This window comes from Penaeus vannamei, chromosome 8 (genome assembly GCF_042767895.1).
Source record: "Penaeus vannamei isolate JL-2024 chromosome 8, ASM4276789v1, whole genome shotgun sequence".
NCBI classification, from domain to species: domain Eukaryota; kingdom Metazoa; phylum Arthropoda; class Malacostraca; order Decapoda; family Penaeidae; genus Penaeus; species Penaeus vannamei.
This window is the reverse complement of record NC_091556.1, coordinates 1,767,623-1,795,122: the sequence shown is the minus strand read 5'-3', so window position 1 is coordinate 1,795,122 and position 27,500 is coordinate 1,767,623. Positions and strand designations below refer to the sequence as shown.

The following is a 27,500-nucleotide window of genomic DNA, read 5'->3' as shown; positions in this document are numbered from 1 at the left end:
TGCTTGCTTGCTTGGGCTCTCTCGCTCGCTCTTGATTGCTTGCTTGCTTGGGCTCTCTCGCTCGCTCTTGATTGCTTGCTTGGGCTCTCTCGCTCGCTCTTGATTGCTTGCTTGGGCTCTCTCGCTCGCTCTTGCTTGCTTGCTTGGGCTCTCTCGCTCGCTCTTGATTGCTTGCTTGCTTGGGCTCTCTCGCTCTCTCTTGATTGCTCTTGGTGGGTTAGTCTTGGGTGCTCTTGCTCTTGCTTGGTCACTTTTGGGCGCTCTTGCTCTCGAGTGCTTTTGATTTTCGTTTCTTCCTCGATTGCTGGCTCTTGTTCGCTCCTGGTTGCTTGCTCTTGCTCTTCGTTGTTCCTGCTCTTGTCTCTTTCTTTCTTTCTTTCTCTTTCTCGCTTGTACTCTGTTCCTCGGTCCTTCTCGTGTTTACTTGACTGCTTGCTTGCTTGCTCCCCCCCCCCTTCGCTACGCTTCTTTCCTAGTTCTCTGCTCCGTCGTGGTTTCTCGTTCCCTCGGTCTCTTTGTTTCGGTCTCTTTTCCATTCTGCTGTTTTCATTCTCTCACTTTCTCGTTTTTTTCTTGTCTTCTCTTCTCTGCTATTCTCTTCCTCCCTCCCTCCCCTCTCACCTCTCTTCTTGTTCTAGTTCTTCTCCTTCTCCTTCTCCTTCTCCTTCTCCTCCTCCTCCTCCTCCTCCCTCCCCCTCCCCTCCTCCTCCTCCTCCTCCTCCTCCTCCTCCTCCTCCTCCTCCTCCTCCTCCTCCTCCTCCTCCTCCTCCTCCTCCTCTTCCCCCCACCTCCTCCTCCTCTCCCTCTCCTCCTCCTCCTCCTCTTCCCCCCACCTCCTCCTCCTCTCCCTCTCCTCCACCTCCTCCTCCCCCTCTCCTCCTCCTCCTTCACTCCGTCTTCTCCTCCTCCTTCTCCTCCTTTCTTCCGTTCTTCCTGTTCACCTCTCTCGCCTTCCCTTGCCGAGGCTTGGCTTCCGGTTTGCATCCTGCTCATGAGTGTCTTTTGCTTGCTCGCTCGCTTGCTTGCTCAAGGGGTAGATCTTGGTGTCATGTATGCTTTCGCTCTCTCTCTCTGTGACTTTGGCCGTGTCTGTGTCTGTGGCTGTGGCTGGTCCCTGTGTGAGTTTGGACGTGTCTGTGGCTGGGTTTTGTCTGTCTGTTGTAGAAAAGGTACGAATGAGAATGACTTGTCTTCACACTACAAGAGATGTATCTTTGACCGGTTTCGTATTTCTGAGGGAGATACGTGTTCGAAACAAGATCAAATGCATCTCTTGTATTGTGAAGATATTCGGTCTCATTCATACCTTTTTTTCTACATTTGTCGACATGAATACGGTTCATTCTGTCTGTCCGTTTTATAGGAGTTTCACTTTCGGTGAGGGAGGGAGAGGCACGTTCGCTTTTTCTACTTTTATTTTTTGTTTCTTTTTGTTTTGTTTTTCCCTTTCGTTTTTTTCTTTCTTTTTTTGAGGAAGAAGTTTCTAAGTCTCTTCTTTTCCCCTTTCGGTTGTCACGACGTCTGGGAGGGGGTAGGTAGGTAGGTAGGGAGGGAGGGGGGGAGGAGGGGGTATGAATGGGATGGGCGTTTGGGCATCTTGGGCATCGAGGGCACCGTGCATTTAACGGCGTCGTCCCACGGGTCCCGTAACGTACCGCTACCCGGGTACGGCGTGGGGACGTTTGGGAGAGGGAGAGAGAGTGAGGGAGTGTGTGTGTGTGTGTGTGTGTGTCGGGCTCTCTTTTTTAATCTCTCTTTTTCAGTCTCAGTCTCTCTCTCTCTCTCTCTCTCTCTCTCTCTCTCTCTCTCTCTCTCTCTCTCTCTCTCTCTCTCTCTCTCTCTCTCTCTCTCTCTCTCTCTCTTTCTCTCACTTCTCTCTCTCTCTCACTTCTCTCTCTCTCTCACTTCTCTCTCTCTCTCACCTCTCTCTCTCTCACTTCTCTCTCTCTCTCACTTCTCTCTCTCTCTCACTTCTCTCTCTCTCTCACTTCTCTCTCTCTCTCACTTCTCTCTCTCTCTCACTTCTCTCTCTCTCTCACTTCTCTCTCTCTCTCACTTCTCTCACTCTCTATCTTCTTCTCTCTCTCTATCTTCGTCTCTCTCTCTCTCTCTCCCTTCCTTCCTCTCCCTCTCCCTCCCCCCCCTCTATCAATCTATCTGTCTATGCATCTATTCTGTGGGTTATATTTCGTCTCGTGCCCCGGCCAAGACTCCCCCCCCCCCCTCCCCTCCCCCCCGCGACCCCGGCACGTCACCTTCGTTCACCTTCGCCTTCGTCTCACCTTCGAGTGGATGTTCTCTTTCCGAGGAGGAGGGGGAGGGGGAATGGGAGGAGGAAGGGGAGGGGAGGAGGAGGGGGAGGGGCAGGAGGATGGGGGGAGGAGGACAGCGCTAGGGATCTTGGGCGATATGACGATCCCGGGTGGGAGGGAGGAAGGGGAGGGGAAGGGGGAGCAGGGGGAGGAGGGGGGGAGAGAGGGTGTAGCCATGCGTCAAGGGGGTGGTGTAACGGGTAAAGCCAGGGAAGTACCGTAACCTCCGCCACGCTACCCGCTACCCGCCGCCGCTACCCGCTATGCCTTCTCCTCCCTCCTGCTCTTCCTTTCCTTCTCTTCCCTCCTTCTTTTCCCTCTTCCTTCCCTCCCTCCCGTAGTACCCCTCCTCCCTCTTTTCCTCCTTCCTTCCTCCCTCTCTTCTTACCTTCCCTCCTTTAATACCTCTCTCTTCTTTCTTCTCTTCTACCTTCCATCACTCTCTTCCTCCCTCCCCCCTATCTTTCTCCCTTCTTCCTCCTCTTTTCCTCCCTTACTTCCCTCTCTTCCTCCCTTCTAACACTCCCCCCCTTCTTCCCAGCCCCACGTCCTTACCCCTCTCATCCCCCTCCCCCCCTCGACTCCCCACCCCTCCCCTCTCGGCGCTGCACCTGTTCACCTGTTCAGCTCGAACGTCGCTTTCCGAGTGTGTGAACCTGTCACTTTTGTTTTTGTTCCTCTTCCTCTCCATTATCCCCTTCGTGTACGTAAATACTCTGTGTGTGTGTGTGTGTGCGTGTATGTGTGTATGGACGTGTTTGTGCGTGTGTGTATTTTTATAATGACGGGCGTGTTCTGTCGGTGTATGTATGTATATTGGCGTTTTTTGTCTGTACAACTTCTACTACTTCTTCTACTTCTACTTCTTCTTTTCTTCTTCTTCTCCTACTTCTTCTTCTACTTCTTCTTCTACTTCTTCTTCTTCTTTTCTTCTTTTTCTTCTTCTACTTCTTCTCCTTCTTTTTCTTCTTCTTTTCTTCTTCTCCTACTTATTCTTATTCTTCTATTTCTTTCTTTTTCTTCCTCTTCTTCTTTTGCTTGTAAAATGATCGAAACGGAGAAGGTGTGTAATTAAGCAAGCAAGCAGGTAGTACATGCTCGGGTCTCTCTCTCTCTCTCCTTCTCTCCTTCTCTCCTTCTCTCTCTCCCACGGGAACGTTGGCGAGCGGAGGCGTGTGTGTCATTGGGTGCGGGAAATCACGGCGTGTGTGCGTGTGCGTGTGTGTGCGTGTGTGTGTGTGTGTGTATGTGTGTGTGTGTGTGTGTGTGAGTGAGTGTGAGTGAGTGAATGTGTATGCGTCTGTGGTCGTCTGTGTTTGTTGTACGTGTGTGTGCATGTGTATGCGTCTGTATGTATGTCTTTTTGCGTCTGTGTGCGTGTCTGTGTACGTGTGCGTGTGTGTGTGCGTGTGCGTGCGAGCGGGGAGGGAGGGTGTCGCGCGTAAGTGTTGCCGAGGGTGAACGGGTAGCGACTTCCTCTGGAGCGGCTCTCGGGTGCCTTGAGGGATCCTGCGCTTCCGGTGATGGCACGCCCCTTGGCCTCTCGCTGCTGCGCTCGCGCTCTCTCTTCCTCGCACTCGGTTATCGCGATTTATCTGTCTGTCTGTGTATCTATTTTTGTGTCTGTCTATCTATTTTTGTGTCTGTCTATCTATTTTTGTATCTGTCTATCTGTGTTTATTTTTGTATCTGTCTATCTGTGTTTATTTTTGTATCTAACTACCTTTTGTATCTATTTTTCTATCTATCTATCTATTTTGTATCTATCTATCTATGTATCTATTTTTTCTGTCTCATTATTTATCTGTGTATCTAGCCATCTATCTGTATTTATTCTTCTGGCAATCATCTGTCTATTTGTGTGCCCAGCCATCTGTCTATCTATCTTTCTGTTTGTTTATTTATTCTTGTCATGTCTGTCTATCTATCTTTCTGTTTTGGTTATTTATTCTTGCCATCTGTCTATTTTTATATCCAGTCGCATAACTCTCTCGCTATTTTACGACCTTCCTCTTGCTTTCGGGGTCGTTCTGCTTCCGTGGAGATAGAGGAGCGTAAAAGGGGGAGAGGGAGAGGGGGAGAGAGGGAGGAGGGAAGAGGGAGAGTGGGAGGAGGATGTCTCTCTCTACTCTCCCTTTCTCTTCCCTTCTATTTCCCTTTCTCTTTCTCTTCTCCTTTCCCTTCATTTTGTTTCCTCTTCATCTTCATCTTCCCTTTCCCTTCTTCCCCTTCCCTTTCTCTGTCCCTTCTCTTCTCCTTCCCTTCCCTTCCCTTTCCCTTTCTCTTTCTTTTTCCTACCCCGCATGCCCCGTCTTCTAAAACGGATCTCGGGAGAGGCGGTGGGAAAAGAGAGAGTGAAAATAATAACAAAAAAAGGGAGAAAGAATGAAAAAAAAAAGAGATGAAGAAGTGGGAAAGAAAGGAAGAGATAAAGAGGTGAGAAAGAAGATAAGAAAAAGATCGAGAGCGGCGAGGAGAGCCCCCGGGACTGCTCAGCCGGCCGGGTTGACCGAGGTCGTGGCCTTTACCCACATAGAGGAAGGTCAGGCGCGGCCGCCAGCCACCCGGCCGGCCAGCCGCGCTCGCCGCCGCCGCCGCCGCCGGGCACCGCGGCTGTCACCTCTGATGCGGGCACTGGCACTGTCACTGTCACCGCTCCGGAGATTGGCGGCACTGTCACTGTCACCGCTCCGGAGATTGGCGGCACTGTCACCGCTCGGGAGATTGGCGGCGCTGCCACTGTCACTGTCACCGCTCCGGAGATTGGCGGCACTGTCACCGCTCGGGAGATTGGCGGCGCTGCCACTGTCACTGTCACCGCTCGGGAGATTGGCGGCACTGTCACCGCTCCTGAGATAGGCGTCGCTGTCACGGCCTTTCGAGCGTCGCTGTCATCGCGGTTTGGGTGTCACCGTCGCCGTCATTGTCAGCGCGCCGGGCATTCGCTCCTCTTTTCCCACAGCTGCCGTGCGGGGTCCTCGCTTCCTTCTTCGTTTTCGTCATTATCTCCTCTTTTGTCTCTTTTCTCTCGTCTCTCCTTTGTCTCTTTTCTCTCGTCTCTCTTTTGTCTCTTTCTTCTCTTCTCCTTCTCTTCTCTTCTCTTCTGTTCTCTTCCCACCATTGCCGTTAATCAAGACATCAATAGGGCTTTGGCAACATGTTCGAGACGTGTTTGTAAATCGTAAACAGACACACACGCACGCGAGACATTGGAAATGAATTGGGGCTTCCCTCGTTAGCTGCATGCATTAAATTCGTGTGTGTGTGTGTGTGTGTTTTTTTTTTTTTTTTTTGGGGGGGGGGGGAGTAGGCATGGTTGTGAATGAGGAAGATTTTTTTTTTTTTTGGGGGGGGGGAGGTTTAGCGGTTGTTTGACTTATTCGCTTTTGTTGTTGTTGATTTGTGGTTGTTTTATTTACTCCTTTTTTATTTGTGTATTTGTTTATTAAAAGATTGTGCAGTTAACATTCCGTTTTGTATTATTGTTTGATGGTACGTTATTGTTTATTGATGTTATTGTTGTAGTTTTTGTTATCATGTTTATGAATGCAATTTTGATTATTATTTTATGCTTATAGTGTTATCATTGTTTTAGTATTATCCTTGTTATTTTTATATTTTTTATTACTTATTGTTATTATTATTATTGTTGTTGTTGTTGTTGTTGTTGTTGTTGTTGTTGTTGTTGTTGTTGTAGGTGCAGTGATAGATGTATTAGTAGTTTTAGTAGTAATAGTAGTAGTATTTATTGTTGTTGCACATGTCGTTTAGTTGTGGCAATAGTAGCGTTTCCAAACATGCTGCGACAAGACAGCATTGTATTTTTTTTTTTCTTTTATTGCACATGTTGAGACAGACTTGACTCAGGGTTGGTTCACCTTGTCTGCCTCAGCCCTCTGCATCCGCGGTGTGATTCATCTCTGCTCTCCCCTCCCTTCCCTCCCTCCCTCCCCTCCCTCCCCTCCCGGCTCCCCCACCTCTCCCGGCTCCCCCACCTCTCCCTCACTTCCTCCTTCCCTTCTTTCTCTTTCTGGTTCTTTGTTTTTGTCTCTCTCTGTCTGTCTGTCTGTCTGTCTGTCTGTCTGTCTCTCTCTCCCTCTCTCTCTCTCTCTCTCTCTCTCTCTCTCTCTCTCTCTCTCAATCTCTCTCTCTCTCTCTCTCTCTCTCTCTCTCTCTCTCTCTCTTCTCTCTCTCTCTCTCTCTCTCTCTCTCTCTCTCTCTCTCTCTCTCTCTCTCTCTCTCTCTCTCTCTCTCTCTCTCTCTCTCTTTCCTTCTCCTTTTCTTCTCCTTCTCCCTCTTCCTCCTCCTTCTCTTCTTCCTCCCTCCTTCTCCTCCTCCTCCTCCTCCTCCTCCAACCTCCTCCCTCCTCCCTCCTCCTCCTCCCTCCCTCCTCCTCCTCCTCCTCCAGCATTATCACCACCTCCTCCTCCTCCTCCTCCTCCTCCTCCTCCTCCTCCTCCACCTCTATCACCACCTCCTCCTCCCTCCCTCCCTCCACCTCTATCACCACCTCCTCCTCCTCCCTCCCTCCTCCACCTCTATCACCACCTTCTCCTCCTCCTCCTCCACCTCTATCACCACCTCCTCCTCCTCTTCCACTATCACCACCTCCTCCTCCTCCTCCTCACCTCCTCCTCCTCCACCTCTATCACCACCTCCTCCTCCTCCTCCTCCTCCTCCTCCCTCCCTCCTCCTCCTCCCTCCTCCTCCTCCTCCAGCATTATCACCACCTCCTCCTCCTCCTCCTCCTCCTCCACCTCTATCACCACCTCCTCCTCCTCCTCCTCCTCCTCCTCCCTCCTCCTCCCTCCTCCACCTCTATCACCACCTCCTCCTCCTCCTCCTCCTCCTCCTCCTCCTCCTCCACCTCTATCACCACCTCCTCCCTCCTCCTCCTCCTCCTCCACCTCTATCACCACCTCCCTCCTCCTCCTCCTCCCTCCTCCTCCTCCTCCTCCTCCTCCACCTCTATCACCACCTCCTCCTCCTCCTCCTCCTCCTCCTCCTCCTCCTCCTCCTCCTCCTCCTCCTCCACCTCTATCACCACCTCCTCCTCCTCCTCCTCCTTCCTCCTCCTCCTCCTCCTCCTCCTCCTCCCTCCTCCTCCTCCTCCTCCTCCTCCATCACCACCTCCTCCTCCTCCTCGACCTCGTCCTTATCCTCACAATCGTCACCAAACATCGATTCTGCCGGAGTCGTAGCACCCAAGAACCCCTTATGTTGCTCTAGGATGAAGGGGGGAGGGGATTAGGGGGAAGAGAGGGGGTTAGGGGGGAGAGAGGGGGTTAGGGGGGAGAGAGGGGTGGGGGGGAAGATAGTAGGATGGGGGGGGGTGAGGGGGTTAAGCAGATAGCCCGCCCTGCTGTGAGCGATTTGTCCTCAGGGTATTCCTCTCTGTCAGTGTTTGGGGAAGAGGAGGGGGGGGGAGGATGGAGGGAGGAGGGGTCGTCCTTGGTTCTTCCCCCCTCCATTCCTCTCCCTCTTCCTCCTCATTTTCTTTCTCTTCCTCATCGTTTTCTTCCTTCTCTTTCTCGCCCCCTTCGTCTTCATCCTCCGTTTTCTCGTCTTCTTCCTCCTTTTCCTAAATAGTATAATTACTAAGAGAGAGAGAGAGAGAGAGAGAGAGAGAGAGAGAGAGAGAGAGAGGGAGAGAGAGAGAGAGAGAGAGAGAGAGAGAGAGAGAGAGAGAGAGAGAGAGGAGAGAGAGAGAGAGAGAGAGAGAGAGAGAGAGAGAGAGAGAGAGAGAGAGAGAGAGAGAGAGAGAGGAGAGAGGGAGAGAGGGAGAGAGGGAGAGAGGGAGAGAGGGAGAGAGGAGAGAGGGAGAGAGAGAGAGAGAGAGAGAGAGAGAGAGAGAGAGAGAGAGAGAGAGAGAGAGAGAGAGAGAGAGAGACAGAGAGAGAGAGAAAGAAAGAGAGAGAGAGAGAGAGAGAGAAAGAAAGAGAGATTGAGATTTATAGTGTTTAAGTCTACGTACAATTTTTCCTTTTTTTTTTTTTTTTTTTTACTTTCTGGCGAGGTTTCAAGGCGATCGTGTGCGCCGTCGGGAGGAGGAGGGGTTAGAGAGGGGGTGTAGGCGGTAGGGGCGGGGTTGAGGGGGGGAGGGCGGGGGGGAGGGGTATGGTTGTTTATGCGACGCATTTATTTTTCAATCTGTTTTTCGTGTTTTCGCTTTTTTTTCTTTTCCTTTTTCCCCCCGTTTTGTTTCGATCGTTGTTTTCCTCTTGCTTGCTTCCTTCGTTTATCCTTGCTCTCGTTCTTCTGTCACTACGTTTTCCTATTAGTATATCCTCACCCCCTTCTTTCTTTCATTCCTTTCCCTGCCTCCTTCCTTCTTTTCTTCCTTCCCTCCGTTCTTCTTTCTCTCTCTCCTTCCTTCCTACCTTCCTTCCTACCTTCCTTCCTGTCTTCCCCTCTTCCTCTTCCTCCGTCTTCTTTCCTTCTGTTATATCTCCTTCCTATTTTTTTTTGTCCTCGCCTCCTTCCTTCCTTCTTTTTATCCGCCCCCCCCCCCATTTATTTTTTTATTACCTCTTCTACCTGTTATTCAGTTTCTGGAAGAAGAGGAGAAGAAAGGGAGGAGGATAAAGGGAGGAGGAGGTAGAGAATGGAAGAGAGGAGGGAAGGATGGGAAAGAAGTGGAAGGGGGTGAAAAGTAAAAAAGGGAGAAGTAGGAAGAAAATATGGAAATGGAGGAATGGAAAATAATGGGGATAAAGTAGAGGAAGATGGGAAAGGGGGGAGAAAAGAAGAGGGGAGAGGAAAGGGCGAGTGAAAGAGAGGGAAAGTAGGAAGCAAAAAGGAAGGAAAGCAGGAAGAGAAGGAGGAAGGGAAAGGTAGAGAAAGGGGGAGAGGGGAGGAAGAGAAGAGAAAAGAAAGAAAGAAAAGAATAAAAGGTAGAGAAAGGTAAAAAAGGAAGGAAAGTAGGAAGAGGAGGAGGAAGGGAAGGGTAGAGAAAGGGGGATAGGGGAAGGAGAAGAGAAAAGAAAGAAAGAAAGAAAGAAAGAAAGAAAGGAAGAAAAGAATCAAAGACGAAGGGAAAGGTAAAGAAGGAAGGATAGGTTGAGGAAGAGGGGAAAGGGGAGGGGGGAGGAGGGAGGGGAGCGAGAGGAATGTTAGGCTGGGCGATAGCTTTATGAAAGAGCCAATTAGCGGCGACAGGGATCAGCATGTGTCTGTTGGAGATGGTGATGGAGGAGGTGGCGGTGGTGGTGGTGGTGGTGGTGGCGGTGGTGGCGGTGGCTCGCCTTGTGTGTGCCCCCGCGGCTGGCCACAACAGGAAGGTAGACTGCCCCTCCCTCACGCCCTCCCTCATGCCCTCCTCCCGCACGCCCCTCACCCCCTCCCTCTCTTTCTCTGTTTCTGTGTCTTTCTGATTCTCTGTTTATCTCTCTCTCGTTTTTTTTTTCTTTTCTCGGGCTTTTTCGTTCGCTCTCTCTCTTCTCTTTTCTCTCTTCTCTCTTCTCTATCTCTCTCCCTCTCTCCCTCTCTCCCCCCCCTCTCTCCCTTCCTCGCTCTCCCTTCCTCGCTCTCCCTCCCTCCCTCCCTCCCTCAATTCCTCCCACACTCCCACACGTCATCCGTCCATCTATCCATCCATCCAGCTTGATGCATCTCTATCCAGGCATCACCACTGATCCGCCTGGGCGTTCCACCTGGCGCTCCGGACGGCTCTACGGCACAGGTGGATGGAAGGTGGAGGGGTGGGTGGGTGGGTGGGGGGAGGTAGAGTGGGGTGGAGGAGAAGGAGGTTGTGGAGATGGAGATGGATGGGGGATAGAGAAGCTGGTGGTGATGGGAGATGGAGATGGATGGAGGATAGAGAGGTTGGTGGAGATTGGGAGGTGGAGTTGGTGGTGGGATGGGGATGAGGATGGAGGAAGTAGGAAGAAGTAAAAGTTGATATAGGAGCGGGAAGAAAGGGGGGGCAGGAATACGAAGAGGAGGAGGAGGGAGGAAGATGACGACGTAGAAGTAGAAATAGGAGAAGGAGAAGAAGGAGAAGTAGAAGGAGAGGAGATAAAGGCCCGGGGAACAGAGCCCGGAGGAGCGTAGTGGCAGGTGCCCCACCCGTCTGCCTTGTGGGGACTTCCTGATGCTGCGGGTGCGGGAGAGGGACGCGAGGGGGAGAGAGAGGGAGAGAGGAGAGAAGGAGAGAGGGAGGGGGTGGGAGAGGGACGCGAGGGGGAGAGAGAGAGGGAGAGAGGGAGAGAAGGAGAGAGGGACGCGAGGAGAGAGAGGGAGAGAGAGGGGGGAGAGGGACGCGAGGGGGAGAGGGAGAGAGGGAGAGAAGGAGAGAGGTACGCGAGGGGGGAGAGAGGGGAGAGGGAGGGGGTGGGAGAGGGACGCGAGGGGGAGTGGGAGAGAGGGAGGGGGTGGGAGAGGGACGCGAGGGGGAGAGAGAGGGAGAGAAGGGAGAGAGGGACGCGAGGGGGAGTGGGAGAGAGGGAGGGGGGTGGGAGAGGGACGCGAGGGGGAGAGAGAAGGGAGAGAGAAGGGGTAGGAGAGTGAGAGGGGGGGGTGGGAGAGGGACGCGAAGGAGGGAGAGGGAAGCGAAGGAAGGAGAGAGAGGGGGAGGGAGAAAGGGGTGGGAAGGAGGGAATAGGAATGAGAGACGTGAGGGAAAATGTGGAGGAGTAAGTCGGAATGGGAAAATTGAGAAAGCAGATTGCCGGAAGGGAGGAAGAGGTGGAAAATGAGTAATAAAGAAGTGGGAGAGTGAGGGTGGGAATTAGAGAGTAGGAATGGGAGAATTGATAAAGCAAGAGAGGAAGGAAGAGAGAAGAGCGGGACAAGGAGAAGGAGAAAGAGAGAGAAAGGGAAAGGGAGAATGAGAGAGAAGAAAAACAAGAATAGAGATGTGACTGAATGAAGCGGGTACATGGAGAAAGAGTGAGTGAGTGAGTGAGTGAGTGAGTGAGTGATAGTGAGTGAGTGAATGAGTAAGGGAGTGAGTGAGTGAGTGAGTGATCAAGGGAGTGAATGAGTAAGTGAGTGAGTGAGTAAGTGATTGAGTGAGCAAGGGAGTGAATGAGTAAGTAAGTGAGTAAGTGAGAGGAGTGCGTGTGTCGAGTGAGCGAGCGAGTAAGTGAGGTGAGCGAAGGCTGGAGATGTTATGAGTAAGGAAATGGGAAAAAAAGCGAGAGTTTAGCATAGAGTAACGGACGGGTCTCCCGCGAGAGGAGAAAGTCCAGGCTGGGCGAGCGAGCAGAGGGTCAGGAGGTGAGGAGGTGAGGAGGAGAGGAGGAGGAGGAGGAGGAGGAGGAAGGAAGGAAGGGGTAAATAGAGAGAGCAAACAGACACGTGGATGAATGTGCATTGTCCGCTCGTTGCATGCGGTGGCGCTTTGCAATAGGATTGTAAGCTTGCGTGTTTTGTTTTGTTTTTTCTCTCTCTCTCTCTCTTGCTTGCTTTCTCGTTTCCTTTCTCTTTTCTTGTCTTGTCTTTCTCCTCTTCTCTTCTGTCTTCTCTTCACTTATTCTCCTCTCCTCTCTTCTGTCTTCTCTTTTATTCTCCTCTCCTCGCCTCTCTCCTCTTCTCTCCTTTTCTCCTCTCCTCCCTTCTCATTTCTTCTCTTTTATCCTCTTATCTTTATCGCCTTCTCTCTTTTCCCCTAAATAGAGAATCCAGTGAACACGGTCCAACCAGCCTCGCCTCCTTTCCCTTTTCTCCACCCACGCCACGCCCCCTCCCGCCCCTCCTACCCACTCCTCCTTCACTCCCTTCTTCCCTGCCCTCCCCTCCTTCCCCTCTCCCGCCCTTCCTACCCATTCCTCCTTCCTTCCCTTCCTACCCTCCTTCCCTTCTCCCTCTCCCGCCCTTCTTACCCACTCCTCCTACCCATTTCTCCTACATCCTCCTTCCCCCGTATCTCCCCCTCCCCACCACCTCACTCACCCCCTTCCCTCGTCTCCCCCCCTCCCCAACCCCCCAACCCCCACCTCCTTGCCAGCTGACCTCTGCGTGCGTGCGTCTGTCCGTCCGATCGCCAAGCCGGGGAGTGCCATGAGATGCCAGATTCAGCAGCTCCCTTTTTTCTTCTTCTTCTTCTTCTCCCTCGGTTCTTGGGTTCTCTTGGCGGCGGCTTGGCTTGGTCGTGGTTGCTCTTGGGGGAGGTGTAAGGGAGGGAGGGGAGGGGGAGGTGCAAGGGAGGGAGGGGAGGGGAAAGGGGCGGGGCTGGCGGGATGGATAGGATTGGGAGGGGTTAGGGTTTTGTGTGTGTGTGGGGGGGGGTGAGTGTGTGTGTGTGTGTGTGTGTGTGTGTGTGTGTGTGTGTGTGTGTGTGTGTGTGTGTGTGTGTGTGTGTGTGTGTGTGTGTGTGTGTGTGTGAGAGTGAGTGAGTAAGTGTGACTGTGTTTGTGTTTTATCGATCGATATATATGTATTGATAAGCCCGAAATCGACCCATGTTTACCTGCATCCCCCAGCATCCCCCGGGCATCCCCATCAGCTGACGCGCCCGCGGCGGCCGGCGGTGTAGGGCTCGGGAGGTGCAGATCGCATCGCCTTGGTGACCTAGTAGCCCTTGAGCAAACCGGACTAGCTGACCCCGCGTGGCCTTGCGCTGACCTATTGCGAGCCTCTCCTCGCCGCCGGTCCCGCCTCACGCTCGCTCTCCTCCCCTCGCCTCCTCCGCCGCCTCCGCCGCCCGCCGCCGCACGCCCGCAGGAAGTCCATTGCGTAGCCAGCGCGCGCGTCCGAAGGCATAAATCAGGGGTTTACGTCGAGCTTAGGGGCTGCCGGGGGGTGGGGGGATGGGGAGAGGGGAGAAAGGTGACGTAGGAGGTGGGAGGGGAGGGGGGGGGGCGAAGGAGGCGCGGCAGGAGGTGGAACCTGTCGGCGTCGACGGGGAAGGACGAGGGAAAGTTGTTGCGGCGAGGATGCTGCTCGATCCCGACGCCGCGACGGCCCTCCCAACGCCGCCGCCGCCGCCGTCGCTCCCCGGGTCGGTGTTGTGAAACGGAATGGGGGCCAGTTTTTGTGCCGCCGGGCGGGGGTGGGGCAGGGGCGGGGGGCAGGGGCAGGGGGCGGGGGCAGGGGGAGGGGCAGGGGGGTGCTGAGAGGAGGTGGGTCTGTGTGGGAGGGTATGGGTGTATGGATGGCCCCTTCTCCCTCCTGCCCCTTCCTCCTCCTCTTCCCTCGTACTCTTCTTCTTCCCCCTTTCCCTTTCTTTTTTTATTCTCGCGCTTATTCTCTCTTATTCTCTCTTTCTCTTTCTCTCTCTTATTCTCTCTTTCTTTCTCTTTCTCTCTCTCTCTCTCTCTCTCTCTCTCTCTCTCTCTCTCTCTCTCTCTCTCTCTCTCTCTCTCTCTCTCTCTCTCTCTCCCCCCCCCCCGTCGCCCTCTCTTCTCTGCTTCCTCCTCTCTTTTCTTTTCTTTTCTTGTGTTCTCCATTTTCCTCTCTTTTTGTTTATGTTCCTCTTGCCCCCCTCCCTTATATGGGTTAGTCTTTCCCTCCTTTCTCATTTTTTCTCCTCTTCCTTTCCATGCTTCCTCCTCCCTCTATCTCCTCCATCCTTCCTCCTCCCTCTATCTCTTACTTCCTCCCTCCTCCTCTCCTTCCTTCCCTCCTCCCTCTATCTCCTCCTCCTCCTGCCCCCCTCCTCCTCCTCCTTCCTCCTTCTCTTCCCCCCTCCTCCTCTTCCTCCCTCCACCTTCTCCCCCTCCTTCTCTTCCTTCCCCCTTCCTCCTCCTCCTGCTCTTCCTCCACTCTCCATCCAGTATTCCGCTGGAGCATCTGGGTTGGAACGGGTTTGTGCCACGCGATCATAAACCTCATTTCTGTCTGCCCTCTTCCCCTCTTCCCCTCATCTCCTCCTCCTCTTCCCCTCCTCTTCCCCTCTTCACCTCATCTCCTCCTCTTCCTCTCTTCCCCTCATCTCCTCCTCTTCCCCTCCTCTCTTCCTCCTCTTCTCCTCCTCTCCTCCTCCTCCTCTTCCCCTCTTCCCCTCTTCCCCTCCTCTTCCCCTCCTCTCCTCCTCCTCTCCCCCTCCTCTTCCCGTACCTGCTAATTATGCGGAGAACAAGAGGCTTGCATAATAATGATAATAGTATGTGTTTATTTTGCATTCCATTGGCGCCTGTTTTATGTGGGTATGTGTGTGTGTGTGTGCGAGAGGTAGAACGGGGGGGGGGAGAGAGAGAGAGAGAGAGAGAGAGAGAGAGAGAGAGAGAGAGAGAGAGAGAGAGAGAGAGAGAGAGAGAGAGAGAGAGAGAGAGAGAGAGAGAGAGAGAGATTTTGGGGAGAGGGAGAGAAATGAGTGGGGGGGAAAGGGAGAGAAATGAGTGGGGTGAGAAAGGGAAAACGAGATAGGGTGGGGAAGGGATGATGGATTGAGGGAGGAAGGAAGGAAGGAAGAATGGATGGATGGGAGGGAGTGTGAATGGGTGAATGAGTGTGTCAAAAGCATGTAAAGTTATTTGGTTGACAGGTTGATAGCTTTGCTCAGACCTAAAAACATTGAATTTCCTTGAAATTTGCTGATACGCCCATTTAATTCTCTCTCTCTCTCTCTCTCTCTCTCTCTCTCTCTCTCTCTCTCTCTCTCTCTCTCTCTCTCTCTCTCTCTCTCTCTCTCTCTCTCTCTCTTCTTCCTCCTCCTCCTCCTTCTCCCTCCCTCTCTCCTTTCCTCCTTCTCCCTCCCTCTCTTCTCTCTCCCTCCCTCCCTCTTCTCTCTCTCTCTTCCTCTCCCTCTCTCCCTTCCTCCTTCTCCCTCCCTCTCTCCCTTCCTCCTTCTACCTCCCTCTCTCTTCTCTCTCTCTTCTCTCTCTCTTCTCTCTCTCTCTTCCTCTCCCTCTCTCTCTTCCTCTCCCTCTCTCTTTCTTTCCCTCCCTCTTCTCTCTATATTATTGTTTCCCGGTGATATTCAGTTCGAGTTCCCGGCGCAGGTGTGTGTCTCTGTCTCATTAACCTGCTCGTTGATACCTGGGATTAGTCGTCGTCCTTTGTTCTCACGGCCTCCGCCTCGCGTCTGAGGTAATCCCCGGCCGGCGTCGTTTCGGAAATCCGCGGGAGATTTGTTCGTGTCGGCAGATTTTTTTTTTTTTGGGGGGGATTTTAAGAGGGAGTGTGGGGTGGAATGGAGGCTAGAGGAAGGGGGTTGTGAAGGGGGTTGAAAGGTGACGGAGGAAGGGAGGGAGAGGAGGAAGGGAGGGAGGCTGAGGATTTCAATGCGTTTCTGAGTATGTATCTTTTTTTGTCTTATTATTTTTTTTCTTTTTTTTCTTTCTTTCTTTTTTTGTTTTTTCTCTTTTTCTCATTCTCTTTCTCTCTTTCTCTTTCTCTTTCTCTTTCTCTTTCTCTTTCTCTTTCTCTTTCTCTTTCTCTTTCTTTCTCTCTCTCTCTCTCTCTCTCTCTCTCTCTCTCTCTCTCTCTCTCTCTCTCTCTCTCTCTCTCTCTCTCTCTCTCTCTCTCTCTCCCTCTCTCTCTCCCTCCTCCCTCCCTCCCTCCCTCCTCCCTCCCTCCCTTCTTCCATGGGAAAAGAAATGGATTCTTGTTCGCGTGGCAGAGTGGAGCAAATTTCCATCCTTGAGGCAAGGACAAGCGTGTCTGTCTGTGTGTATGTTTCTCTAAATGTGTCCTATTTATCTCTCGTGATCTATTTCCTTTTCTGTCTCTCGGTCTGCCTGTGTTTTGTATCTATCAGGGGGTGTGCCTCCTCCCCCTTCCCCCCTCTCCCCCTTCCCCCCTCTCCCCCTTCCCCCCTCTCCCCTCTCCCCTCTCCCCCTCACTTCCGTCGCCTGCTCTCTGCTGCCCCGGTGCTGCATTCCTGCTCGCCTGCTTGTCTGCTTGTCTGCTCGCCCGTTGACAGCTTTTTGTCGCGCCGTGGCATTCGAACACCTTGGATCGGGCGCGGGGAGTAGGGGAGTGGGGGCGGGGAGGGGGTGGGGGCGGGGGGGCGGTGGGCGGGCGGGTGGGCGGGAAGCTTGTGGGGTCTTGGGGGTTGTTTCTCTTGTGGGTTTTGTTTTTGTTTTTGTATTTTTAATTCGTTTATTTTTTTTATCTGCTCGTTATCATTGTTGTTGTTGTTGTTATTGTTATAGCTATTAAACTTATTAATACATTTGATGTTATTACTGTTGCTGTTTTGCTACTATTACCGTTTTTATTACTATTATTATTGTTCTTGCTATTATTTTTGTTATTACTGTTATCGTTATTATTTTTATGATTTTTATTTGGATTGTTGTTGCTGCTACTGTTAATATTTTTAATGGATAGTATTACTGTTACTGCTATTGTTATTAACAGTTCTACCTTTGTTGATAGTATTATTTTTTATAATTGATATGACTTTTATTATTGATCAACCGTCTTTGTATCTCTTGCCCTTTTGATGGAATGCTAACGATTCTCTCTCTCTTTCTCTCTCTCTCTCTCTCTCTCTCTCTCTCTCTCTCTCTCTCTCTCTCTCTCTCTCTCTCTCTCTCTCTCTCTCTCTTTCTCTTTATCTCTCTCTCTCTCTCTCTCTCTTTCTCTTTCTCTCTCTCTGTCTCTGTCTCTCTCTCTCTCTCTCTCTCTTCTCTTTCTCTCTTCTCTCTCTCTCTCTTTTTTCTCTCTCTATCTTTATCTCTTCTCTCTCTTTCTCTTCTTCTCTCTTTCTCTCTCTCTCTCTTTCTCTCTCTCTCTCTCTCTCTCTCTCTCTCTCTCTCTCTCTCTCTCTCTCTCTCTCTCTCTCTCTCTCTCTCTCTCTCTCTCTCTCTCTCTCTCTCTCTCTCTCTCTCTCTCTCTCTCTCTCTCTCTCTCTCTCTCTCTCTCTCTCTCTCTCTCCAAAGAACCCATATATCCTCTGCCCTTTTGTTGGTATGCTAACATCCCTTTTTTCTCTCCCTCTCTCCAGCGATGTCCGCTTACCAGAAGTACTACAACCTGCGCCACAACGACTACTGGAAGGACGCCACTTTCCTCTACGGACAGGGCCTCGTCTACTTCCACTTCAACGCTTTCCAATGGTGAGTACGGAGTGCCTTCGATCAGCTGGGGGGGGGTCTGAGTACGGAGTGCCTTCGATCAGCTGGTGGGGTCTGAGTACGGAGTGCCTTCGATCAGCTGGTGGGGTCTGAGTACGGAGTGCCTTCGATCAGCTGGTGGGGTCTGAGTACGGACGCCCTCGATCAGCTGGTTGGGTCTGAGTACGGACGCCCTCGATCAGCTGGTGGGGGTCGCCAGCTGTTGTTGGGCAGGCAGAGTGGGAGGCGATTCGGGGCAAGCAAGCGCGGGGGGGGGGGGGGGAGGTCGACGATGTTGGAAGGCGGGGTGGGTAGGTATGTGGGTGGGTATGTGGGTTGGTGGGCAGGTAGGCTATGTTGGGTAGATGAGTGGGGTGTCAGGCGAGTTGACGGGGTGGATAGACGTGCATGCAGGCAGACAGCCAAGTAGACGGAGAAGCGATTTGGCAAGCGTGCAGGCCGAGAGACAGGCAGGTAAACACGCAGGCTGATAGACGGACAGGTAAGTTTGGAAGACAAGCAGACTGTCAGGCAAGTTGATAGATGGATAGACGTGCATGCAAGCAGGTAGCCAAGTAGACGGACAATTTGGCAAACGCACAGGCAGATAGACGGACAGGCAAGTTTGGGAGGCAAGCAGTGCGCCAAGCCAGTTTAAAAGATGGACGGACGTTCGTGCAAGCAGTCAGCCGAACGAACGGGCAAGCAAGCAAGCAGACAAGCAGGTGGAACTGTCATGCACTTCCGTGTGTCCGAACGCATTGAAATTTCCTCCGCGCTTGAATGTTTCCTTTATGTGCTTGCGGGGAGGGAAGGGGGGTGAGATGGAGAGGGTGGGGGGAGAAAGGGGTGGAGATGATGGGGGAAGGGGTGGGGGGAGGAAGGGGTGGAGAAGGGGAGGGGTTGGGGATGGGGGAAGAGAAAGGAGGAGGAGGATGGGGGGATTGGGATGGAGATTGTGGGGGGGGAGGGGAAGGGGATGAGTGAGGGATGGGGAGGGCAGGGGGAGGGGGAGGGAGGGAGAGGGGAGAGGGGGCGTTCGATGACGCCTTTTGGGGTTGTTAAAAGTCTTGGTGGAAGAATGAGAGAACGTGAGGTTTTTTTTTCCCTTTCTTTTTTTCTCTTTTTTTTGGTGTGGGAAGAAGGTACTATTGTGTTTCGTAGTAGTATTTTTTTATGATTGAGTTTTTTTCTTTGGTTTCTCTGCGATAGAGGTAGGGGTACGGTATATCGTTGTAATTTCCCTACACTTCTTTTTACATTCCTTTCCATTCCTTTCTTCCCCTCTTTTCTATTTCCTTCCCTTCTCTTCCTATTCCCCCCTTCGCTTCCCCTCCTCTGCCCTTCCTTTCCTGTCCCATTCTTTTCCCTCACCTCCCCCTCACCCCCAACCGCTCTCCCATCCCACCTTTAGTTGTGGGAAACCCTCACCCCACCCCACCCCCCACCCCCTCTCCCTCCCCCAACCTTTGCGGCGGTCACAGGTCACGAGAGGTCAACAGACTTCCGTTTTATTGGTCAATTTGGGGTCCTTTAAGGTCAAGGGAGATTGGCGCTGTTGACTTTTTGTGTTTCTTTCTTTGTGTTTTTGTTTTTTATTTTTTTTGTGGTTGTTTTGTTTACGTTTTGTTTGTTTTGATTTTGTTTTTGTTTTTTGTTGCTTGGTACCTTACTTTTTTTGGAACGCATGGAGGAGGAGAAAAAGGAAATAAGATGGAACACATGATAAGGGCAATCATTTTCTCTCTCTCTCTCTCTCTCTCTCTCTCTCTCTCTCTCTCTCTCTCTCTCTCTCTCTCTCTCTCTCTCTCTTTCTCTCTCTGTCTTTCTCTCTCTCTCACTCACTCACTCACTCACGCACACACTCACACTCACACTCACACTCACACACACACACACACACACACACACACACACACACACACACACACACACACACACACACACACACACACACACACACACACACACACACACACACACACACACACACACACACACACACAGCGGTACGAGGAAGCTGGAATGATGAAGAGCAGAGTGGAGATCACACGGGAAAATGTTCGTGTGTGTGTGTGGGGGGTGAGGAGGTTAATGGGAGGGGAAGGGGGGACGGGGTTGTGGGGGGGAGTAGGAGTAGGAGTAGGTTTAACGCCTGTTTTGCTGATTTTTTTTTTTTTTTTTTTTTTTTTTTTTAATATCTGACTCATCGTTGTTTTTGTAGAGTTGAGAGAATTTTTTTTATTAGTATTTATTGTAGAGGGGAGGAGGAGGAGGGTAAGGGGGTGGGATATGGGGAGGGTGGACGGGGTGGGAGGTGGGACGGGGGGCGGAAGGGGAGGGTAGGGTAGGGTAGAGAGGTCGCCGAACAGGTCACAAAAGGTCGTAGGACTCTCATTTTCGTGGAGGATTCGACGGGGCTGGTCGGGGGAGGAGGGGTGATGGGGAGGGGAGGGAGGGAGGGGGTGGGAGCAAGAGAAGTAGGGAGGGGGAGGAAGGGAGAGAAGGGAGGGAGGGGAGGGAGAAGAGGAGGGGTGATGGGGATGGGAGGGACGGAGGGAGGGGGGGTAGGAGGAAGGGAGAGAAGGAGGGGAAATAGAAATAGGGGATGAAGGGAGGAAGAGACGATGGCGAGGGAGAAGGAAGGTAACTGGAGGAGGTCGTTCACTTACCTTTTCCCACGTCAGATTGTCAGATTTCGCAGAAAAGAAGTGAATGGGGAAGAAGAAAAAAGGAGGAAGAAAAGGAAGGAGGAGGAAAAGAAGAAAAAGGAAGGAGGAGGAAAAGGAGAAAAAGGAAGGAGGAGGAAAAGGAGAAGAAAGGAAGAAAAGAAGAATAAGAATAAGAAAAAGGAAGGAGGAGGAAAAGAAGAAAAAAGAACTAGAAATGAAGATGATGATTGCAATGATGGAAAGCTCCCCCCCCCCCCCGCCTTCCTTTTCCTTCCTTCCTTCCTTCCTTCCTTCCTTCCTTCCTTCCTCCCTGCCTGACGGAGAGGGTCCCGTTCCGCAGCGGCAGTGACTGTGCAAAGGCGCCCTCCCTTCAAGCGCTCGGTACCGTTGGGGCGTCGCCGTTACTGCAGGAGGGGGAGGAGGAGGAGGAGGAAAAGGGGGAGGAGGCGACGTCTTCGTTTCCGATCTTCCGGTTCTTCTTCCTTTTCTTTTCTTCCTCTTTTTGCCTCGTCCTCCTCCTTCCTTTTCTTCGGATTCATCATCGGCTCCTTCTCTTCGTCTTCCTCCTCGTCCTCCTCCTCCTCCCTCCTCTCCCTCCTCCCCTCTCCTCCTCCTCCTCCTCTTCCCCCCCTCCTCCTCCTATTTTTCCATCCTTCCTCTTCCCCCTCCCCCTCCTCCTCCTCCTATTTCTCCACCCTTCCTCTTCCCCCTCCTCCTCCTCCTCCTTCCCCTCCTCCTCCTCCTCCACTCCTCCTCCTCAGGTGCCTCGGAAACACCTGCCAGCGCTGGTTTGTCGACCGAGCGGCCTGCCTGCGAGGTCGTTCTCGCCAGAGTAACAAAAAAAGATCGAGAATGAACCACTTATTGAACGAGGTTTTAGAGCGATTTTCAGAGGTGCGAATGAGGGAGACGAGGGAAATGTTAAAGGGATGATAAGAGAATAGAGTAGGAGCATAATCTCGGAGGTTCGTTAAAAAAATTGGCACAAATGGTAATGGAAACGGAAGAATAATCTCGGTGGTTGATACAAAAAAACAACAACAAAAACAAAAAAACAGGAACACATGATAGCGAAAATAAAAGTATGATCTCGGAGGTTGATAAGAAGAAAAAAAAAACAGGTGCAGAGTCTAATGAAACTAAAACCCGAAAAAAAGGAAAGTGGAGTTGTAGACAGGTGCAAACCGTAATGAAAACAAACCCCCCCAATAAAGTGGAGTTGTAAACAGGTGTAAAGTCTAATAAAAAAAAGGAAAGTGTAATTGTAAACAAGTGCGAAGTCAAATGAAAATAAAACCCGAAAAAAGGAAAGTAAAGTTGTAAACAGATGCAAAGCGTAATGAAAATAAAAACCGGAAAAAAAGGAGAGTAGAGAGCTAACCAGGTGCAGAGTCAAATGAAAATAAAAAAACCGAAAAAAAGGAAAGTGGCGTTACGACACCCGAGTCGAGCGGCAAACAGTTCCCTGGGCCGTTTTGGGCGAGAGGAACGCGGCTGGCGGTGGACTCGTGAGCTATTGTGTCGAGGGAGCGCGCGCGCGCGGGCCTTGACATGCCTGCGTGCCGGGGCTTGTGAAAGTCGCGGGGGTCGTGGTTGTTGTTGTGTGCGTGCGTGCGCGTGCGGGGCGGGCGATGCTGAGGGGGCACACCACGCGCGCGCGCTCGCACACACACTCGTAATACGCGCTGGTTTCACGTGGGTGTATTCGTGATTAGCTGTTGGCATACATGGTGCTTACGTGCGGTCATGTACAGGTACATAGGCCTACACCTACAGACACACGCACATATACGCGCGCGCTCGCACACACACACACACGCACACGCACACGCACACGCACACGCACACGCACACACACACACACACACACACACACACACACACACACACACACACACACACACACACACACACACACACACACACACACACACACACACACACACACACACACGACCCCCTCCCACCCCCCACACGACCCCCACCCCCACACTACCATCCCCCACCTCTCCCTTCCGCCCTCCCCCTCCGTCGCGCGTGCGAGCGCGACGGAGCCAAACGCCTTCTTCCTGCCCTCGCACTCCCCTTTGTGGCGCTGTGATGCCTCGCAGAGACGACCGAAACGGGGAACAGACAAAGAGGAAGAATAAAGGGGGGAAGGGGAGAAGGAGGAAGAGGGGAGGGGGAGGAGGGTTGGAATTGAGCGAGGAAGGTGGAAAGGCCGTTTGGGATGAGGGGGAAGGAGGGAGAGAAGGAGGGAACGGGGAAGGAGGGGGAGAGGGGGAGAGAGGGAGTGGGAGGGAGGGTAAGAGGAGGGCATGAGGGAGAGAGGGAGGGAGGGGGAGAGGGAGGGAGGGGGAGAGGAAGGGAGAGAATAAGCGGGGAGGGAGGGAATGAGCAGGGAAGGAAGAGAATGAGGGCGGGAAGGAGGGCGAGAGGGAGAGAGAAAATGGGAAAAACGACGGATGAAGAACACACAAAACGCAGGTGTTGGCGAGTGAGCCGTAGAGGGGAAGTGAGGGGAGAGAGGTGGGGAGGGAGGGGGGAGCAGACAGGTGGGATATGTGTTGGAAAACCGAACAGGTGCGACAGGTGCTTAAGGTGGGGAGGGGGGTGGAGGGACGGGGCAGGTGTGGCGTGACAGGTGAGAGTGAGGGAGAGAGGGAGAGAGGGTGAGTGAGAGCGAGGTAGAAAGGGAGAGTGAGGGAGAGAGAGAAAGTGAGGCTGAGAGCGAGAGTTAGAGCGAGAGTGAGGGGAAAGAGGGAGAGTGAGAGCAAGAGTGAGGCAGAGAGGGAGAGAGGGAGTGAGAGATCAATAGTGAGGGAGAGAGGGAGGGTGAGAGCAAGAGTGAGGGAGAGAGCGAGAGTGAGGCAGAGAGCGAGAGTGCGCGAGTGAGTAAAATATCGAACAATTCACCCGAGTGAATCGGTTAGAGTGAGATAGCGAGTGAGAGAGAGTGAATGATTGAGAGTGCGAGAGAGAGAAAGAGGATGGATGAGATAGCGAGAGAGCAGGGTGCGAATGAGTCAATGAGAGAGAAAGAGAATGAGTTAGTGAGTGGGTTGGTGATTGAACAAGGAAGAGAGAGAATTAATTGAGTGAGTGAGAAAGAGAATAAGTTAGTGAGTGGGCGTGAGTGAGTGAGTGAGTGAACGAGGAAAAGAATGAATGAGTTAGTGAGTGAGTGTGAGAAAGATTATGAGTTAGTGAGTGGGCGTGAGTGAGTGAGTGAACGAGGAAGGGAATGAATGAGTTAGCGAGTGAGTGGGAGTGAGTGAGTGAGTGAGTGAGTGCGTGCGTGCGTGCGTGCGTGCGTGCGTGCGTGCGTGAGCGATCGCCGGGCCGCCTGGGAAGTGCTCAGGACGGGTTTTTGTGTGCCGGGTCCTTGATCCACGTTGGTCTCCCAGGTGGCGGGGACGCGGAGAGGCGCAGGGCCACCGCGCCCCTGCGTCCTTCTCGCGCTCGCTCTCTCTCTCTCTCTCTCTCTCGGGGCCCTCGCGCTCTCTCTCCTCTCTTTCTGGGCGCTCTCTCTCTCTCTCTCTCTCTCGGGGCCCTCGCGCTCTCTCTCCTTTCTTTCTGGGCTCTCTCTCTCTCTCTCTCTCTCTCTCTCTCTCTCTCTCTCTCTCTCTCTCTCTCTCTCTCTCTCTCTGTCTCTCTGGGCTCTCTTTCTCTCTGGTCTCTTTTTCTCTCTCTGATCTCTTTCTCTCTCTCTCTCTCTCTCTCTCTCTCTCTCTCTCTCTCTCTCTCTCTCTCTCTCTCTCTCTTCTCTCTCTCTCTCAGTAAGTGGTATAGTGAGAGAGAGAGAGAGAGCGAGAGAGAGTTAAGGATAAGGAGTGTATGGAGCCGCAGCATGACGCCATCTGGCCGCTCGCCTTGGCTCTTGCGTCACCTCCGCCTCAGTCCGGTGGGCGGGCGGGCGGGCGGGGGAAGGGGAAGGGGAAGGAACGGAAGGGGATGGAGCGGAAGGGGAATAGGAATAGGGATGGAGTGGGAATGGGAGGGGAGAGAGAAGGGGAAGAGGAGGGCAAGGGGAGGACAGGGGAGGACAGGGCATTAGAAGACAGGGCACGGCAGGGGAGGACAGGGCACGGCAGGAAAAGGAAGGCAGTCGCGCATTCGGAGTGCGCGTGTGGGAGTGGGCGTGACTTTGACAGGTTTATTGAGACGAAGGGTCAGCTCTCCCAAGGATGAGGTAACGTAGGTTGAGTGAGTGAGCGAGCCAGAGGGAATGGGAGGAAGAGGGAAGGAGGGAGAGAGAGAGAGAGGGGGAGGGGGACGGAGTATATGCAAAACGTAGATGTATAAATATGGGCGTGAAGAGCGCGCCCCCGTGGCGAGGCTGTTAGTATGCGGTGCCAGGCACAGGTGAGCTTGACACTCCCGGCTCTGCATATTAGCACGGCGGTGGCAGCGCTTTGTTTTCCTGCGCAGGGCCGGGTCGTCGCCCTGTCCGCGTAGCGCAGGAGGGTGGGGACTTCCCTTCCCCCCCACCCCCCTTCTCCCTCCGCCCTCCTCCCCCTTCCCTTCCCGTCCCTCCCCCGGTCCGAGCTCCTCTTTCTCTGTCCCTCTTCCCCTCCCTTCCCTTCCCTACTCCCGCTCTTCTTTCTCTCTGCCTCCCTCCCTCCCTCTCCTTCCCCTTCCGTCCTCCCACCAGTTCTAGCTCCTCTTTCTCTCTTCGTCTTCCCTCCCTTCCCGCTTATGTCCTTTCCTTCTCCTCTCCTCCCTCTCTCCCTCCTCCCACCCTCCCTCCCCTCCCCTCCCCTCCCTCCTCCTCCCCCTCCCTCTCCCTCCCTCTCCGTCCCCTTCCGTCCCCCTCCCTCCTCCGCCCTCCCTCCTCCCGCCGGAGGCTCCCTATCAATGCCACGTTCCTTGCCTCGATCTTGCTCCCGGGCCTCGCCGCGGAGGACCTCCACGCCCGCCTTTCTCTCCTTTCTTCCATCGTCTCCCTTCTCTCCTTTCTTCCGTCGTCTCCCTTCTCTCCTTTCTTCCGTCTTCTCCCTTCTCTCCTTTCTTCCATCGTCTTCCTTCTCTCCTTTCTTCCATCGTCTTCCTTCTCTCCTTTCTTCCATCGTCTCCCTTCTCTCCTTTCTCTCTTCCTCAATCCTCCCATGTGGGGTAAGGAAACTATCAGAGGCAGAAGGAGAGGGAGGAGTAGGAGGAGGAGAGATAGAGGTGGATGGAAGGGGATAAGAAGGAGGAGGAGGAGGAGGAGACGGAGAGGTAGAGGGAGAAGGGGAAGTAGAAGTAGAAGTAGAGGGAGAGGGAGAGGGAGATGAAGGAGAGGTAGAGGTAGAGGTAGAGGTAGAGAAAGAAGTAGAGGAAGAGGTAGAGGTAGAGATAGATGTAGAGGAAGGAGAAGGAGAAGAAAAAGAAGGAGAAGAAGGAGAGGCAGCGGCAGCAGACCCTGATACCTCCCCTGTGTTGGCGAGGGGCGGGGATGGAGTGGGATGGAGTGGGACCCCCGCGGCAGGGAATCGACTGCGGAGGAGTTGGAGGATGCGAGGATGCAGAGGCAGGGTGTCGAGAGGGACGTCGGGGCGGGGGGGGGGGGACATAAAACGGAATTACGCTGTACGTCGCAGTGCACACGCGCGCTCGTACACACACACGCGCCTATTCACGCACACGGACATGTATGTGGACACACACATGGACACGCTCGTTCACATCCCTCACATACTGAAAGGAAGAAGAAGAGATCGGAGACGAAGAAGAAATGAGAAAGAAGAGGAAGTAGAGAAAGGCGAAAGAAAAAGAGGAAGAAGAGAAAGAAAAGGAAGACGAAGAGGAAGAAGGGGAAGAAGAGAAAGAAAAAGAGGAAGAAGAGGAAGAAGAGAAAGAAGAGAAAGAAAAGGAAGACGAAGGGGAAGAAGATGAAGGAGGAAAGAAGAAGCAGGAACAGGTTGCAGAGCTGGGGAGTTTGATGCGGTCGTCGCCACCAGCTGCCGCAGATGGGTGAAGAGTTCTCGGGGTGCGAGACACGCCACGCCCCCTCCTTCCCCCCACCCCCCACCCCCTCCCCCCCTTCCTCCACCCCTCTTCGTGCCGCGGCTGCGAAATGTGACGTTTGATTTAAGATATTTATTTTTTTATTTATTTGTTTTTGTTTGTATTTTTTTTTAAGTGTGGCTCTATGCCCACGATGGGGCAGAAAAGTCTGTAGTTTTAGATTTTTTAAAATGATTTTTTATCATTTTTTTGTATTTTATTTTCTATTTGATCTGTAGTTATCTAGGAGTTAATGATATATGGTGTTCGTTGGGCAGTGCACATGTCACAGTCGTACACGGATTGCTATTTTTATAGACAAATAGATATGAATGGATGCAGCTGTTATATGTGTGGAATCCAAAATGCTCTTGATACACGGGTTAAGGAGGGAGAGGTAGGGAGAGAGGGAGGGAGAGAGAGGGAGAGAGGGAGGGGTGGAGAGGGAGGGAAGGAGGGGTGGAGATGAAGAGAGGCTGGCGAAACGACCGTGAACTTGGGAGTGATGTAGACAAAGCGAAAGGAAAGATGGATAAAAGGAGGGTTGGGGAAAAGAAAGGAGGGAGGGGGGTAGAGAGGGAAGGAGGGAAAGAGGGAAGGAGAGGGAAGGAGGGAGAGAGAGAGAGAGGGGGAGGGAAAGGAAGAGAGGGGAGGGAGGGGGAGAGAGAGAAAGAGAGGGAAGGGAAGGAGAGAGGAGGGAGGGAGGGAGAGAGAAAGAATGGGAAGGAGAGGGAGGGAGGGAGAGGGAGAGAGAAAGAGCCCCGCCCTCGCCCTCCAGTGCTTGGCCAACTTTCTCCCATGTAACCTACTTGGCCGACCTTATGTTCTTCATAAACATTGATCTTGACCTTACTTTGTTTTACGCTGGAGGTCACGGTGCAGTGTGTGCGTGTGTGCGTGTGTGTGTGTGTGTGTGTGTGTGTGTGTGTGTGTGTGTGTGTGTGTGTGTGTGTGTGTGTGTGCGTGTGCGTGTGCGTGTGTGTGTGTGTGTGTGTGTGTGTGTGTGTGTGTAATTTTTGTATGTATGTGTGTGAATAGATCATTGGTTGATGCTGTAGGAAAATTTTTGTTTTGTTTTTCTCTGTTTCTCTCATCGTCATTTTATTTCTCGTTTATTTTCCTTCTTGTGCGAATGGGAAAGAGGCAATTGCTCTTTTTTTATAGGAAAGAAATTAAGATGATGATTTCCCGATGCGGGTGTCGAGAAATTTTGAGCTTTTGTTTGTTTTTGGGCGTCGGGGAAGGTGGGGGGGGGGGGGGGGGAGGGGCGGCTAGATTATCCGGGCGATAACCCCCCCTCCCCTCCCCCCGCCCTTACTACCCCTCCTCCTGATCACCTCTCCCTCTCCCTCCTTTCCTTCTCCCTTCCCCCCCCTTCCCCCCCCAACACCCTCACCACCTGCCCTTATGTTTCATTGCCTCTTGTTTCTGTTTTCTCTCTCTCTCTCTCTCTCTCTCTCTCTCTCTCTCTCTCTCTCTCTCTCTCTCTCTCTCTCTCTCTCTCTCTCTTCCTCTTCTTTCTCCTCTTTCTCTCTCTCTCTCGCCGAAGGAGGGAACTAAGGTAAAAAGACAGGAGAAGAGAT

General features: G+C 52.6%; 1 protein-coding gene across 1 annotated transcript in view; it reads left to right on the top strand.

The window, feature by feature from the left end:
• The window catches only part of Utx (Utx histone demethylase), a 216,759-nt gene that overhangs the window by 69,260 nt on the left and 119,999 nt on the right, over nt 1-27,500 (top strand). Inside the window, exon 3 of the mRNA XM_070124153.1 lies at nt 17,149-17,260. Within this exon, the coding sequence (XP_069980254.1) occupies nt 17,149-17,260 (112 nt within the window). The remainder of the gene's footprint in view (nt 1-17,148; nt 17,261-27,500) is intronic.